The sequence below is a fragment of the Corvus hawaiiensis genome, chromosome 24 (assembly GCF_020740725.1).
Source record: "Corvus hawaiiensis isolate bCorHaw1 chromosome 24, bCorHaw1.pri.cur, whole genome shotgun sequence".
Taxonomy (NCBI): Eukaryota; Metazoa; Chordata; class Aves; order Passeriformes; family Corvidae; genus Corvus; species Corvus hawaiiensis.
In genome coordinates, this window is record NC_063236.1 from 5,785,821 (window position 1) to 5,798,459 (window position 12,639).

At 50.3% G+C, this 12,639-nt stretch overlaps 1 protein-coding gene across 1 annotated transcript; it reads right to left on the reverse strand.

The window, feature by feature from the left end:
• Positions 1–339: 339 nt before the first annotated feature.
• LOC125337903 (tubulin alpha-8 chain) lies at positions 340–11,631 on the reverse strand. Its single transcript, XM_048328141.1, has 5 exons — positions 11,562–11,631; positions 6,127–6,349; positions 2,974–3,122; positions 976–1,656; positions 340–730 (listed from the first exon to the last, which is right to left on the reverse strand). The coding sequence occupies exons 1-5, from the start codon at positions 11,562–11,564 to the stop codon at positions 437–439; spliced, it is 1,350 nt and encodes a 449-aa protein (XP_048184098.1). The 5' UTR covers positions 11,565–11,631; the 3' UTR covers positions 340–436.
• Positions 11,632–12,639: the final 1,008 nt, after the last annotated feature.

A 12,639-nucleotide genomic window follows, 5' to 3' on the forward strand; every position in this document is an offset into this window, starting at 1 on the left:
CAGCCTGCGGTTTTGAAGGTCTTGCATCTTCTATGGGTAACACAGTAACTAGTTCCTTTTGCCTCTTGTGACACCAGCTTTAGTGTCTTGGAAAAAATATAGCTTCCAGAAACACCTTCCAGAAAACACTCTAACACCTTCCAGAAAAAGCTCTAGCTCAATCTAGTCTCATGTTCTGGGCACTAATAGCTCTTCAAATAGCAATGCCTTAAGGACAAGAACTGACAACTATAGCATGGTTATTTTATTTAGCTACCTTCTTCAGACTGGAATTCCATCTCTTGGACTGCTGACTGCATATAGTTAATGAGTGTACATAGTGTTTGGACACTACCAAAGTTCTTGATTAAAGAAGTTTATTCCAATCAGTTGACATGATTTACATTGCTACTAAAGAGGCAGTAAAATGGCAAAGACTTGCAATTCACCGCTGGATTTAATATTCTTCACCTTCATCTTCTCCATCCATTGAGTCTGTGCCCACTTCTTCATAATCTTTCTCAAGTGCAGCCAAATCTTCCCGAGCCTCCGAGAACTCCCCCTCCTCCATCCCTTCTCCAACATACCAGTGAACAAAGGCACGTTTGGCATACATCAGGTCAAACTTGTGGTCCAGGCGAGCCCAGGCCTCAGCAATGGCCGTGGTATTGCTCAGCATGCAGACTGCCCGCTGGACTTTGGCCAGGTCGCCCCCAGGAACCACTGTGGGAGGCTGGTAATTGATGCCAACCTACAGGAGAGGCGGAAGAGACCATGAGTTTCTTTGTGGTGTTTGACAATGGCAATAATCAAAGTCAGACAACAGGAGTTGATTAAAATGTGTCACTCACAAAACAGCTCTACATGAGAGCCTAAATCTCCACATCTCAGAATAAAAACCAGGTACCTACAGAACAGCTCAATGAGCAAATACACTCCATGAGCCCAGGACAGTGAATGAGAAGTCTAGGAAATCATGTTGGAACTGAGACTTGCCTTAAATCCAGTAGGACACCAGTCCACAAACTGGATGCTACGCTTGGTCTTGATGGCAGCGATGGCGGCGTTGACGTCCTTGGGCACCACGTCCCCGCGGTACAGCATGCAGCACGCCATGTACTTGCCGTGCCGCGGGTCACACTTCACCATCTGGTTGGAGGGCTCGAAGCAGGCGTTGGTGATCTCAGACACAGAGAGCTGCTCATGGTAGGCCTTCTCTGCCGAAATAATCGGGGAGTACGTCACCAGCGGGAAGTGGATACGAGGGTAAGGCACCAGGTTAGTCTGGAATTCAGTAAGATCCACGTTTAAGGCACCATCGAACCTGAGGGAAGCAGTAATGGAAGATACTATCTGACCAATGAGGCGATTGAGGTTGGTGTAGGTGGGGCGTTCAATGTCCAGGTTCCTACGGCAAATGTCATAAATGGCCTCATTGTCAACCATGAAGGCACAGTCAGAGTGCTCCAGCGTGGTGTGGGTGGTCAGGATGGAGTTGTAGGGCTCCACAACAGCTGTCGAGACCTGAGGCGCAGGGTAGATGGCAAATTCCAGCTTGGATTTTTTCCCATAGTCAACTGAGAGGCGCTCCATCAGCAGAGAGGTGAAACCAGATCCAGTGCCTCCCCCAAAGCTGTGGAAAATCAGGAAGCCCTGCAAGCCAGTGCACTGATCTGACTGAAAGAGAAAATACAGGTGTTCAAGACATTGTGTACATTAAGAATCCCCAATCAAGCTCAAGAAAGACAGCTCTGAATTCTGACACATACCAACTGTTTAAGCTTCAGAAATAAGGAATTTATGCACCAAGAGTCAAGGAGGTGCCCCATGAAAAACAGTGTTCTTGGCTGGTTTAAACCCCCTACATATTGGATGGTGATGACTTCAAATTGCTAGCTTAAAACTCCCTCTATCCCCAATTCTCAGCTGAGGCCATTAACAATGAACAAGAAAAGCAGGAATATTCCAAGACCTACACACTATCTATCCCTTACACTTACTTGGCATTCTCTGCACAAAAATGGAGCAATCCCCCATCCCAGAGCTACTGTTCTAATCCTGTACGAGTGCCAAGTGTGCATCTCTGCTCAGTGAAGTGAGCTGTCACAGGCTATTACAGTGCCAGTCTCATTCACTCTTCTCAGAAGACAAGACTAGACAGCCCTGTCCTCACAAAGAGGTGCCACATGATGCTCAGTTCAGTTCCCAGGATTAACAGGGACTTCCAACAGCTTGTACAAAGAAATTGTGACTGTTTTTCAGGTCAAAGTACAGCCTGCTGCAAACTTATCTTTGCTTTAATTAGAGATTGTGGCAATCAAGTGTTGAGAATAATTCCAGTTGTGATCTGCAAAAGGTGAACTTTTCACTGAGACTCACTTAGCATTCCATATCAAAGCACCAGAGGTATGCCCTGGGTTTTGTGCAATGAGAATTCCCACCTTTGTGACACAAATTGGGCAATGGACATGCTTAGCAGCCCTAAATAGTGAACCTGAACTTCCTAAGCCACCTTCATAAGTCTGCCACATGATCAAAGTACTGGGGAGGCTGAAACATTCCAACTTACTGAGATTTATTCCTTTTCTTCTGTTATTACCATAAAATTAATCCAGAAATCATAATAGCAGGAAATGCAAACAGTAGTCTAAACCACAGAAGAAAGCACTCCTAGTTAAACTTCCTTGAAAGAGCCACAGCCAGAGACCAATCCTTCTCCAGCAGGAACTATGCAAATCATAATTCTCAGTTCTGGCTTTCTGAACATGAAACTATAGATGAAGTTTTAGGCGCCTCATCAGCACTTGAAAGCCATATTTGACAGGAATAATCCAGCCATTCTCAGCTGGCTAAGAATAAAACCAGATGCAGACTAAGGCCATAGATTCTCCTACCACAAAGACATTAAAGCACAGTTTATAGGGCTATGCATTTGATAACCTAATTTCCAAATCCTGTAAAACAGATGTTTCAGAGCCTTCAGTGAAGTCTTACCAGCTTCCTGATACGCTCTAAAACCAGATCGATTATCTCTTTCCCAACTGTGTAGTGACCTCGAGCATAGTTATTTGCAGCATCTTCTTTACCAGATATCAGTTGCTCAGGATGAAAGAGCTGCCGGTATGTCCCATTCCTAACTTCATCTGGGGAGAGACAAGATATATATTATAATACATAAGTATTTGTAAGTTAATTTTCTATATAGACCAGCTTTTCCAAACTTCTGAGGGTGTCCAGAGTAACGTACTTAAACCCTTAGAGATAAAAAGCAACTACCTATCAGTAGTGGTAGGTATGATGATTTGCATACTTCCTACAGCCTAAATGCTGAATAACTAAGAAAAATTAAGCTACTGCTTAGGAAACAGTTCTACTTTACACTAAAGTTTAGAATTTTGACCTGTCAGAGCAATTTAAAACTGGACTATAGCAGCAGAACCATTCTTCCAGTTTAGACAGCTTAAGGCCCATTTTGCAGCTCAGCAGCTGAAATCCTGCTTTTCCCATTTACTTCCCAATCCCTCCAGGATGCTGCTGTATTGCTTCTGCGGGCAGGCAGAGCCAACACTGATTGCACGTCCCTTCCTCTTCACTGTATTTTTTGCCAAAGGTAGAGGAGGGTTCAAAAGGAACAGGAGATGCTCTTGGAGAGTTCTTCAATTATCTAAAGCCTGAGCTGTAAGCTGCAGCACACACAGCTGTGTTAAAGCAACTGTGCAGATGCACACACAGCATCCAGCATCCCCCAGCAGTTACACATTTGGAGATTGATTTAGAGCCACTAGTTCCCATAAATATGCACTTACACCCAGCAGGCTAAAGCTCTGTCCTACCAGAAAGGTACAAAGACACTCAGAAGAGCTTTGTCTCTGGTTTAGCTCAAGGCACTCTTGAGTTGTGTGCTACTGCAGTATTGCATCCTTTAATTTAAATGAGGTGGACAGCAGAGAGCTTTATTAGCTACAGCTGAAGTTGCCTGTTTGCATGTATTCATTAATCTGAAATAGAACAAGCAAGACAAAGATAAGTAAAATTTAAGATGCAAAAATATAGTTACTATTCAAACCAGTTTAGGCTGAGCAGCTCCCACTGCAGTCTGCAATCCAGTATTCTAAAGTACTTCTAAGACTGCATCAAAATAAAAACAATTTGGAAAAGTTTACCATCTCAAATACCTATGTGTCTAAGACTTCCTGCAATACCATGCCACATTACAAGGGACAAATATAGGTAATAAGGGAAAAACATAGAACCAAAATAAAATGGTTCTTTATCCTATGCAGACAGGGGTAGCATGAGCCAGGATGGTCCTCAGGAAGTAACAAAACTTGTCGAGTTCAGAGGATTGGTCACTGGACTATGAAAGTGTGCCTGGAACAAAGGACTTAGTTGAGGGCAGAGCTAGACCAAGCTTGCCCAGACATACTGTCCTTTCAAGTCTAGCTGGGGTAGACTGTTAAAGACACTTGTGTTGAATTCCCAGATGTCACTGCCCTATTTTGTGGTGGAAAGTTTGATGGTATTTTACCACCACGTTCACAGAGGTGGTGCATATCCATCATCCTGCTGCTTTCTGCAAGACCAGCACTGATCTGGAAGGACAGAAATCTCTGGTGCACACATGTGGCAGCTGCAGAGCTGCTGCATGCACAAAGATGGGTTTTTCATAAATTCAGTGCATAGGGACTTGCTGCATGAATGGAGAGACTCATGCTAGCCCTGCCCAGGAAACTGGAGCAGTAATTTTCACATTAGCCAGGCAGGAGTAACGAAGGGCAGCTATCTCCCAGAAAGGCACGTGATGTAACCTCTAACAAAAAGCCCTAACTTTGAGTATTCCCAACCTTGCCCATCTCCCCACGCTACACCTGCATCACTAATAAGCACTGGAACACTCACTACTTTTCAGCATTTGTTCCAAGACTCACCATCTCCTCTGCCCTGTTTTGCCACCTGTTCTCCCTCATCTCACTTCTCAGCCGTTCCTGGTTGCTCAGAGCCACCACCTGGCCAGCAGCAGAGGAGGCAACAGCCACAGGGCTCAAAAAAGCACAAAGCCAGACCTGCAACAGCTCCTGGGAATATTAATGTATGGCCAAGGGTGCCTGGGCTCATTTCAAAGTTATAGCCCAGCACTCCCACCCTTGAGCAGCCCCACAGCCTTCTGCCCCCCTGAGAGGTTCATTCTGCTGTGTTAGCCACAAAAAGGGGTCTGGTGCGTTACACTGAACAGAAGTTACAGGAGAGCCATGGTTTGGGTACAGAGGAGTAGCCTGAGCACATTTACACATTTCCCCAACTTTGTATTGCAGAAAGATAAAACACAGCAACTGCATGAGCACAGGCAACACAGACCTCTGCTGTAAGAGCCCCAAATCACTAACTGAGGCAAGACAGCCAAAAACCAGCCCCAGAAGAATTACTTCTGGCACACACTGGTGACAGGAAAACCAGGATTCCTGACACAAGGGATGAGGGTCTTGTGAAACTGGAAGCTCACGTTGAGCTGATAGTGCATCGAGTGCCCCAGGATGGAGGACTGGTCAGTGGCTGATGCATGGGATCAGAACACCAAAAGCCAGTGTTGCCAAAGCTTGGAACAGAACTCATTTTCAGGAGAGGATTGTTTCTCAAAGGTAAGGCAACAGGAAGTTGAAGTACATGTTCAGAAGTCCCTGAATTTAGGCCAGCTAATGGGACTCATTTTTGCAAGCACTGTTCAGCTTACACAGATTGCTCTGAGAAACCACAGGAACCATTCCCATGTACAATAAGGAATCTTCCTAATGATACATACTGTGTCTCCTAAAGAGGTTCTACTGACTGCAGCACACATTATGCCATACTGTTCCAAGGGGCTGTAACTGCTCCTTGCATAGCAAAAGCATGAAGCATGTTCATGAGACCCATTTAACTCCACAGCCTGACAGAAGGCAATACTGAAATTCTTGAAAGCTCCACAGTGCACATTTGCCAGTCTCAATGAACATAGCCAAGTATTTTTCATCACTAGCAAGGTGTAGGCAAGCTTTATGCAGTAAAAATTCAAAGCCCCAAAGCATTTCTCAGGACTAGAGGAACGGATCCCTTAGCCAAAAACCGTGCCAATGTTGCACAGTGTGGAACAGGCACACAGGCCACGATTACCTATGACCGCAGGTTCAAGGTCCACAAACACAGCCCGCGGGACGTGCTTCCCTGCGCCCGTCTCGCTGAAGAAGGTGTTGAAGGAGTCGTCCCCGCCGCCGATGGTCTTGTCGCTGGGCATCTGCCCGTCGGGCTGGATGCCGTGCTCCAGGCAGTACAGCTCCCAGCAGGCATTGCCGATCTGCACGCCCGCCTGCCCCACGTGGACAGAGATGCACTCGCGCTGCGGGACAGAAACGCATCACTCAGCACAAACAGCACTGCCCTTGTTTAGCAAACGCTCAGCACACCCAGCCAGGACTGCCAGCCCGCAAAGCCATTGAAACATTGGCCTTGTTGTCTTGGTGTTGGGGCATTTGGCACAAAATACAACAGAACACAAAAGTCCCTTTGAGACATCAGCAGCTCCACCCAGAAAAACCCTTTTGGACATTATCATTTTTACAAGCTCATTCCTCTTTACTGTTCTTCAATCAGACAGGAAGAGTCTGATCAACTCTTTCAAATTTTTCAGCCAATTCCTCTCTTCATACCAAACACTAAATATTTAGAAAAGCTGATGATCATGCCTGTCACTGGCCTAAGTGTCCAGAACAGCATCACCCAGATCCTGGCTCCAGGAGCACAGCCACGAGCGGTAGCAAAATCCTCCCAAGATCCAGGAGCACTTAATTTAATGTACACAAAACCAAAAAAATGTTCTCCTGATCCCTTGAGGAAACTTTGCCATTCTGTAGGAAAGGCCTTGCCTAACAAACCCCTTCATATCCCTCCACAAATACAGACCTATCAGGCTTCAAACCACACCACTGCACACAAAGTACTGAACTCAACACCAGACAAATCTACCTCATGAAAACTATGTACAAAATAGTTCATGGCAGCAAAATTATCTGTTCCTACCCATTTATGGATTCCCAAGTTCCTTTTGATGTCCAGAGCATAAACTCAGTTTCTTTCATATTCCAACATAGGACTTTGAATGGTAAAAGCCAAACCACAATAGAAACATCTCCAAACTCCTGGTCCATCTGTGGCATTTTATATTCCACATCTAGTTTTGAGTGTCAGTAAAGCACATTCTAGAAGAGCCTACACACAGTGCAGTTTAATGTGACTGTTACCCAAAACTATGTTCAGACCCTATGACTGGATGGGACATTTAGTCCCCTGGAATTTCAGGATAAGCAGGAGTACTTTCAGGCACTAGTACAGGCCAGGCAGAGAACGGACAGAGAGCAGCCCTGGAGAGAAGGACGTGGGGGTGCTGGTGGATGAGAAGCTCAGCGTGCCCCGGCCACGTGCTCTGGCAGCCCAGAACCCCCCCGTGTGCTGGGCTGAGCCCCCAGCGTGGGCAGCAGGGCAGGGGGGGATTCTGCCCCTGTGCCCCGCTCAGCTGAGCCCCCACCTGCAGAGCTGCCTCCAGCCCTGGGTTCCAGCACGGGAAGGACCTGGAGCTGCTGCAGCGAGTCCAGGGGAGGCCACGGAGCTGCTCCGAGGGCTCTGGAGCCCCTCTGCCCTGGAGCCAGGCTGGGAGAGCTGGGGGTGTTCACCTGGAGAAGAAAAGGCTCTGGGGAGAACGTAGAACCCCTTCCAGGGCCTAAAGGGGCTCCAAGAGAGTTGGAGAGGGACTCTGGACAAATGGAAACAGCCTTAAGATAGAGGATAGGGTTAGATTAGACATTAGGATGAAATTCTTCCCTGGGAGGGTGGTGAGGCCCTGGCACAGTTTGCCCAGAGAAACTGTGGCTGCCCCATCCCCAGAAGTGTCTCAGACCAGGTTGGACAGGGCTTGAAGCCACCTGCTCTAGTGGAAGAGATGAAACCAGACAGTCTTTAACATCCCTTCCAACACAAACCATTCTGTGATTCCATGACCAGGAACTGCCTAGTCCACATCCATAATCAATGCAGGAAAGCAGGAGCACAGTCTCTTCAAATTCATTTGGAACCCCCTGAAATTAAAATCTGTGTTTGTAAAAAAGAAAAATTCACCTGTTCTCAAGCGCAGCATTGTACACCCGAATGATTTTTAAGCTCCCATCCATCCAAGCTGTATATTCAGATGTCCAGTCCACATCTTCTCTGCAAGCAGCCTTACTCAGAGCTGTTGCCACACTTCTCCTCTCTAAAGCCATTACACCATTGCTGTCCAGGCTAAAGCACTGAGCCTGTACAGTACTGCCACAGCAGAGAACACACAGCCAACCTGCACAGCGTAAAAGTGACAGAAGAACTGGCTGCAGTGCCACAGAGGCCAGACCATAGCAATGACTCAGGGAGCATCCCTTCAAGAGAGCAGGACAGCCTGAAATTTTCCTACAGGGAGAGGAGAACAACACAGACCACCACATTAGCCTGGATCCTCACCTGACTGAGGTCCTACTAATGACCTAAGCCTTGCTAGAGAAACTTCTAAGTAGCTGGGGAAGGTTATTGAAAGGGTGTGTAAGGACTACACTACACCAGAGAGATGGAAGGTGTAAAGAGGAAGGGTATGAGGAGCAGCTGAGGCTATTGGCTTGTTTAACCAGAAGAGGGGAGATTTGAGCATGGTCTGTAGCTTCCTCATGAGAGGAGGCAGAGAGCTCTTTGGTGGCCAGTGACAGGGCCCAAGGGAAGCTGTGTCAGGGGAGGTTTGCCTGGGTATGAGAAAAACATCCTTCCCCCAGAGGGTGATCAGACAATGGAACAGGCTCCCCAGGGCAGTGGTCACAACTCCAGGGCTGACAGAACTCAACATTCTCAAGCAAAGAGTGGGATTCTTGGGGGTGTCCTGTGCAGGGCCAGGAGCTGGACTCAATGGCCCTTGTGGTGATGCTTTTTCCTGGTCTTAAAATCAGGAGTCATGCACTGTTAGAAGGGGAAAAAGGAATTTTAGCTTGGTATTTATTTTAAGGATCCTTAGGTGCACACATCCAGGTCAAATGCACCTCAATGCACACTGCAATGCACCCCCAAAAGATCTGGTATAACATTCTAGGTGTTACTAATTAGCAGATCTATCAAAGATTCCCCAGTGAGAGGCTCAAGTGAGGCCCACTCCCCAAGGAACCTTCCCCTGGATGGTTCTATCTTAGTTTGCAGAATGTGTTCTGGAGAGGACCTTGGGGTCTGGGGCACACTGATCCCTAGCTACGAAGCATCTAAAATGTTGAGTCTCTCAGCTTGACAAACAAGTCCAAGAATGTAGGGAAAAAGCACTGAGAGTACAGAAGTTGTAAAAAGGTATAACAGGGGTATAAAAGAAAAGGCAAAAAATCTTCATGGCATCAGTGGGTCCCTTCCAACTCTGAATGTACAACTTGGCAACACAGCCACAGACCAGATGCTACAGGTGCCACATTAAACCATGGCACGTTTACTTTGACAAAATACAAAGTTCTACACACAGGGCAGTGACTCGCTGCACCAGCACAAACAGCAGTAACTGAGAGGCAGCTCTGCTGCAAAGATCCTGGAGGTTCCCACAGAAACCAGCCTGAATACCTCACAGGGCTCTCTTATCCTCAGTAGGGCAAACCATGTGCCAGGGAACAAAAGGAGACACACGGCCAGCACAGAAGGCTTCCCTCTGCTCTGCAGGTGGGTCCAGGTTGGATTCTCAGAGGTTGCTGCAAGGCTCAGGTTTGTGTTGGGAAAAGCCTCCTCAGTGCAACAGTGTGGCCCTGGAACAGGTCACAAGACATGGGAGGGGATCTCCATCCTTGCAGGTTTTCAAAACTTGGAAAGGTCAGTCACAAAGCCTGGCCTGGTGCTACTGTTAGTCCTGCTTTGAGAATTCTTTCAACTGCTTTCCTACAACTTTATTAAGGACTTTTAAGTAGTATGTAGCTATTTAATGAAACACAAATCTTTGCCAGACACTAACAGATTCTCTGCCCATTTTGCACTGCATGGCCTTTTCACGGCACCAAGAATACTAAAGAACAACGCTCAGATTTTGTTCTGAAAGCATCAGCTCCAAGTTGGAATGACAGGCAAGAGAACTCTCACACTCATTATAGCTCGGGGCCTTCACACATCACTGATGAGAGCTTCAGAAAAAGGATTAAATGTATACAAACAGTGCTGGTAAATGCTGTATTCAACCCACGACAGAATCCTGTTATTTACTTAACTAACACTAAATGCTTTCCCCACACTTATACACATTATTCGCAAGCATAGAAAGTTTCAGGCAGAATTTCTCCAGCCCAGCCTCTGTCTCCTTTCCCTACAGGATATGCTCCAGCTGAAGGGCACTGGCATATCCTGTCACTGCCATTCCAGCAGCTGCAGACTCATTGCTGGGCTGAATCCCCCCAGCTCCTCCATGGCACTGCTGGATCAGGCTCTCGGTCCTCTGCACTCCCCAGCACGGTGCTCAAAGTCCAGCTGCACCTGCATGAGGCTGATGGAAAGGCAAGCTTCCTGAGAATGGCTGTGCCAGCTCAGAGCAAACTCATCAGCACACCATATGGATGAACGTTGTTTCCCTGGGGTGGCACTTCAGGGAACCTGTATCCTTCGCAGAGACCAGGGGCTGTATTCATACCCTTATTTGAAAACTGTGACAATAAACAGCCCCCCAGGGAAGGGTAAGAGCACATCAACACATCCCACCTATACTGTGACTTACAATTATTTACAACTCAACAAGTATTTCCCACACATTCACAAGCCTACAGTAGCAGTCTTGCTACATTTGTAAATCCATGTAACCTTCTGACAATCTCTTTTCAGAGATGTAGGAAGCCGACACCTTCATGGGGAAGAGCTGCACACACATCCCGGACTCCAGTTGTGCTGCCCAGCTCAGCACCTGAACCCTGTCCTGTGGGACATCCCAGCCCCTGTCACGCCTTTCAAGGTGACTCAATTTACCAGGTCATTCTCGCCAGCCAGTCTCACCAAGTCCTTCAGGAATTCCTTCCATCAACCCAACCCCGGCGCTCCCACCCCCTCACACCACGGCCGGCCCCGGGGCAGGACCGGGGGAGCGGCAGCGAGCAGCACCTCGGCAACACCCAGGGCGGTGGGACGGGCTCCTCCCCCCGGCCCTGCGGGTCGCGCACACCGCGCGGAGGTGCCCCGTGTTTATTCGCAGCGGGACCCAGGCCGCGCTCCCGCGCTGTGCGGGCAGGAGGCCCCGCGGCCCGCAGGGACGGGCGGCCCCGAGAGCTGACGGTGCCGGGGCGGAGCTGCAGCCCCCGAGCCGGCCGGGGCTGAGGGTCCCGTGGGCCGCCATGTTCTCGACGAGGCCGCCACCATTTTGGGATGAGACGGCGGGAGCGACAGCGCGCGGGACGAGACACGGCTCGGGGCAGCGGGACCCACCGCCCACCACGGCCCGGCGGGGCCGTCCCCCCGCCCATCCCGTGCCCCCCTCCCCTCTGCAGCGCGCGGAGCGGCGCCGGGCTACCCCCGCCGCGCCGGGCCCTCGCCCCGCTCACCATGTTTCGGGAGCGCCGGGACAGACGCGCAACGTGTCTGGGCAGCACCGCAACAGCAGAAGCCCTGCCCGGGCTCTCCTTATATAAAGTGAGGGGCGTGGCTCTCGGCCCCCTGCACTGTGCTCATTGGCGTGGCGTGCGCTCGGCTGTGCGCCATTGGATGGTAGAAATGTCTGTCACCGTCCTGCACCAACTATTGGTTGATTCGTAACAAGGGGCGGGGAGGGGGCGGGGTTTGATCTTCCCGCCAACGAAGGCCGGCTCCTCCCTCCTCAGGCTCCGCTTCGGACTGGGGCCGGTCTGTGTCCGGGCCGGGGCCGCTCTGTCCCGGGCCGAGGTCGCTCTGTCCCGAGCCGGGGTCGCTCTGTCCCGGGCCGGGATCGCTCTGTCCGTGCCGGGGCCGCCTTGTCCCGGGCTGGGGTCGCTCTGTCCCGGGCCGGGGTCGCTGTGTCCGGGCTGGGATCGCTCTGTCCCGGGTTGGGGTCGCTGTGTCCGGGCTGGGATCGCTCTGTTCCGGGCCGGGATCGTTCTGTCCCGGGCCGGGGCCGCTCTGTCCCGGGCCGGGATCGCTGTGTCCGGGTTGGGATCGTTCTGTCCCGGGCTGGGGTCACTGTGTCCAGGGCCGGCGGCTGAAGGGGAGAGGGGTCAGTAGTGTCCACCTCCCGGGTGTTGGCTAAGGGCTCCGAGCTCAGCCTGGGGAGCCCAGAGCCAGCGGCTGCTGCCCTGGGAAGGAGCCCTGAGGGCCGGGGGGCCGCTCGTGGCCTCCCACCCGCGGGTGTCCTGGGCGAGAGCTCTCCCTGGCCCGGCCACGCGCACTGAGCCCGGGGAAAGCCACCAGTGAAACACCCGGGCAAAGCCGGGACCAAGGCATGGGCACCCCGGGAGCTGCCAGGAGAAACCCGGAGAGCCCCGGATCTGCCTGGTGGGCACCCAGAGGCCCCGGTCCTCCAGGCAGGCTCTGGGCGCTGTCTCTGCGCTGAAAGAGTGGGATGTGGACAAACCCCTCTCCCGGGACGCTGGAGGCAGCTCCACTGCAGTCACCAGGGACAGCAGTGCCTGTGCCAAGCGCCACTGGGAT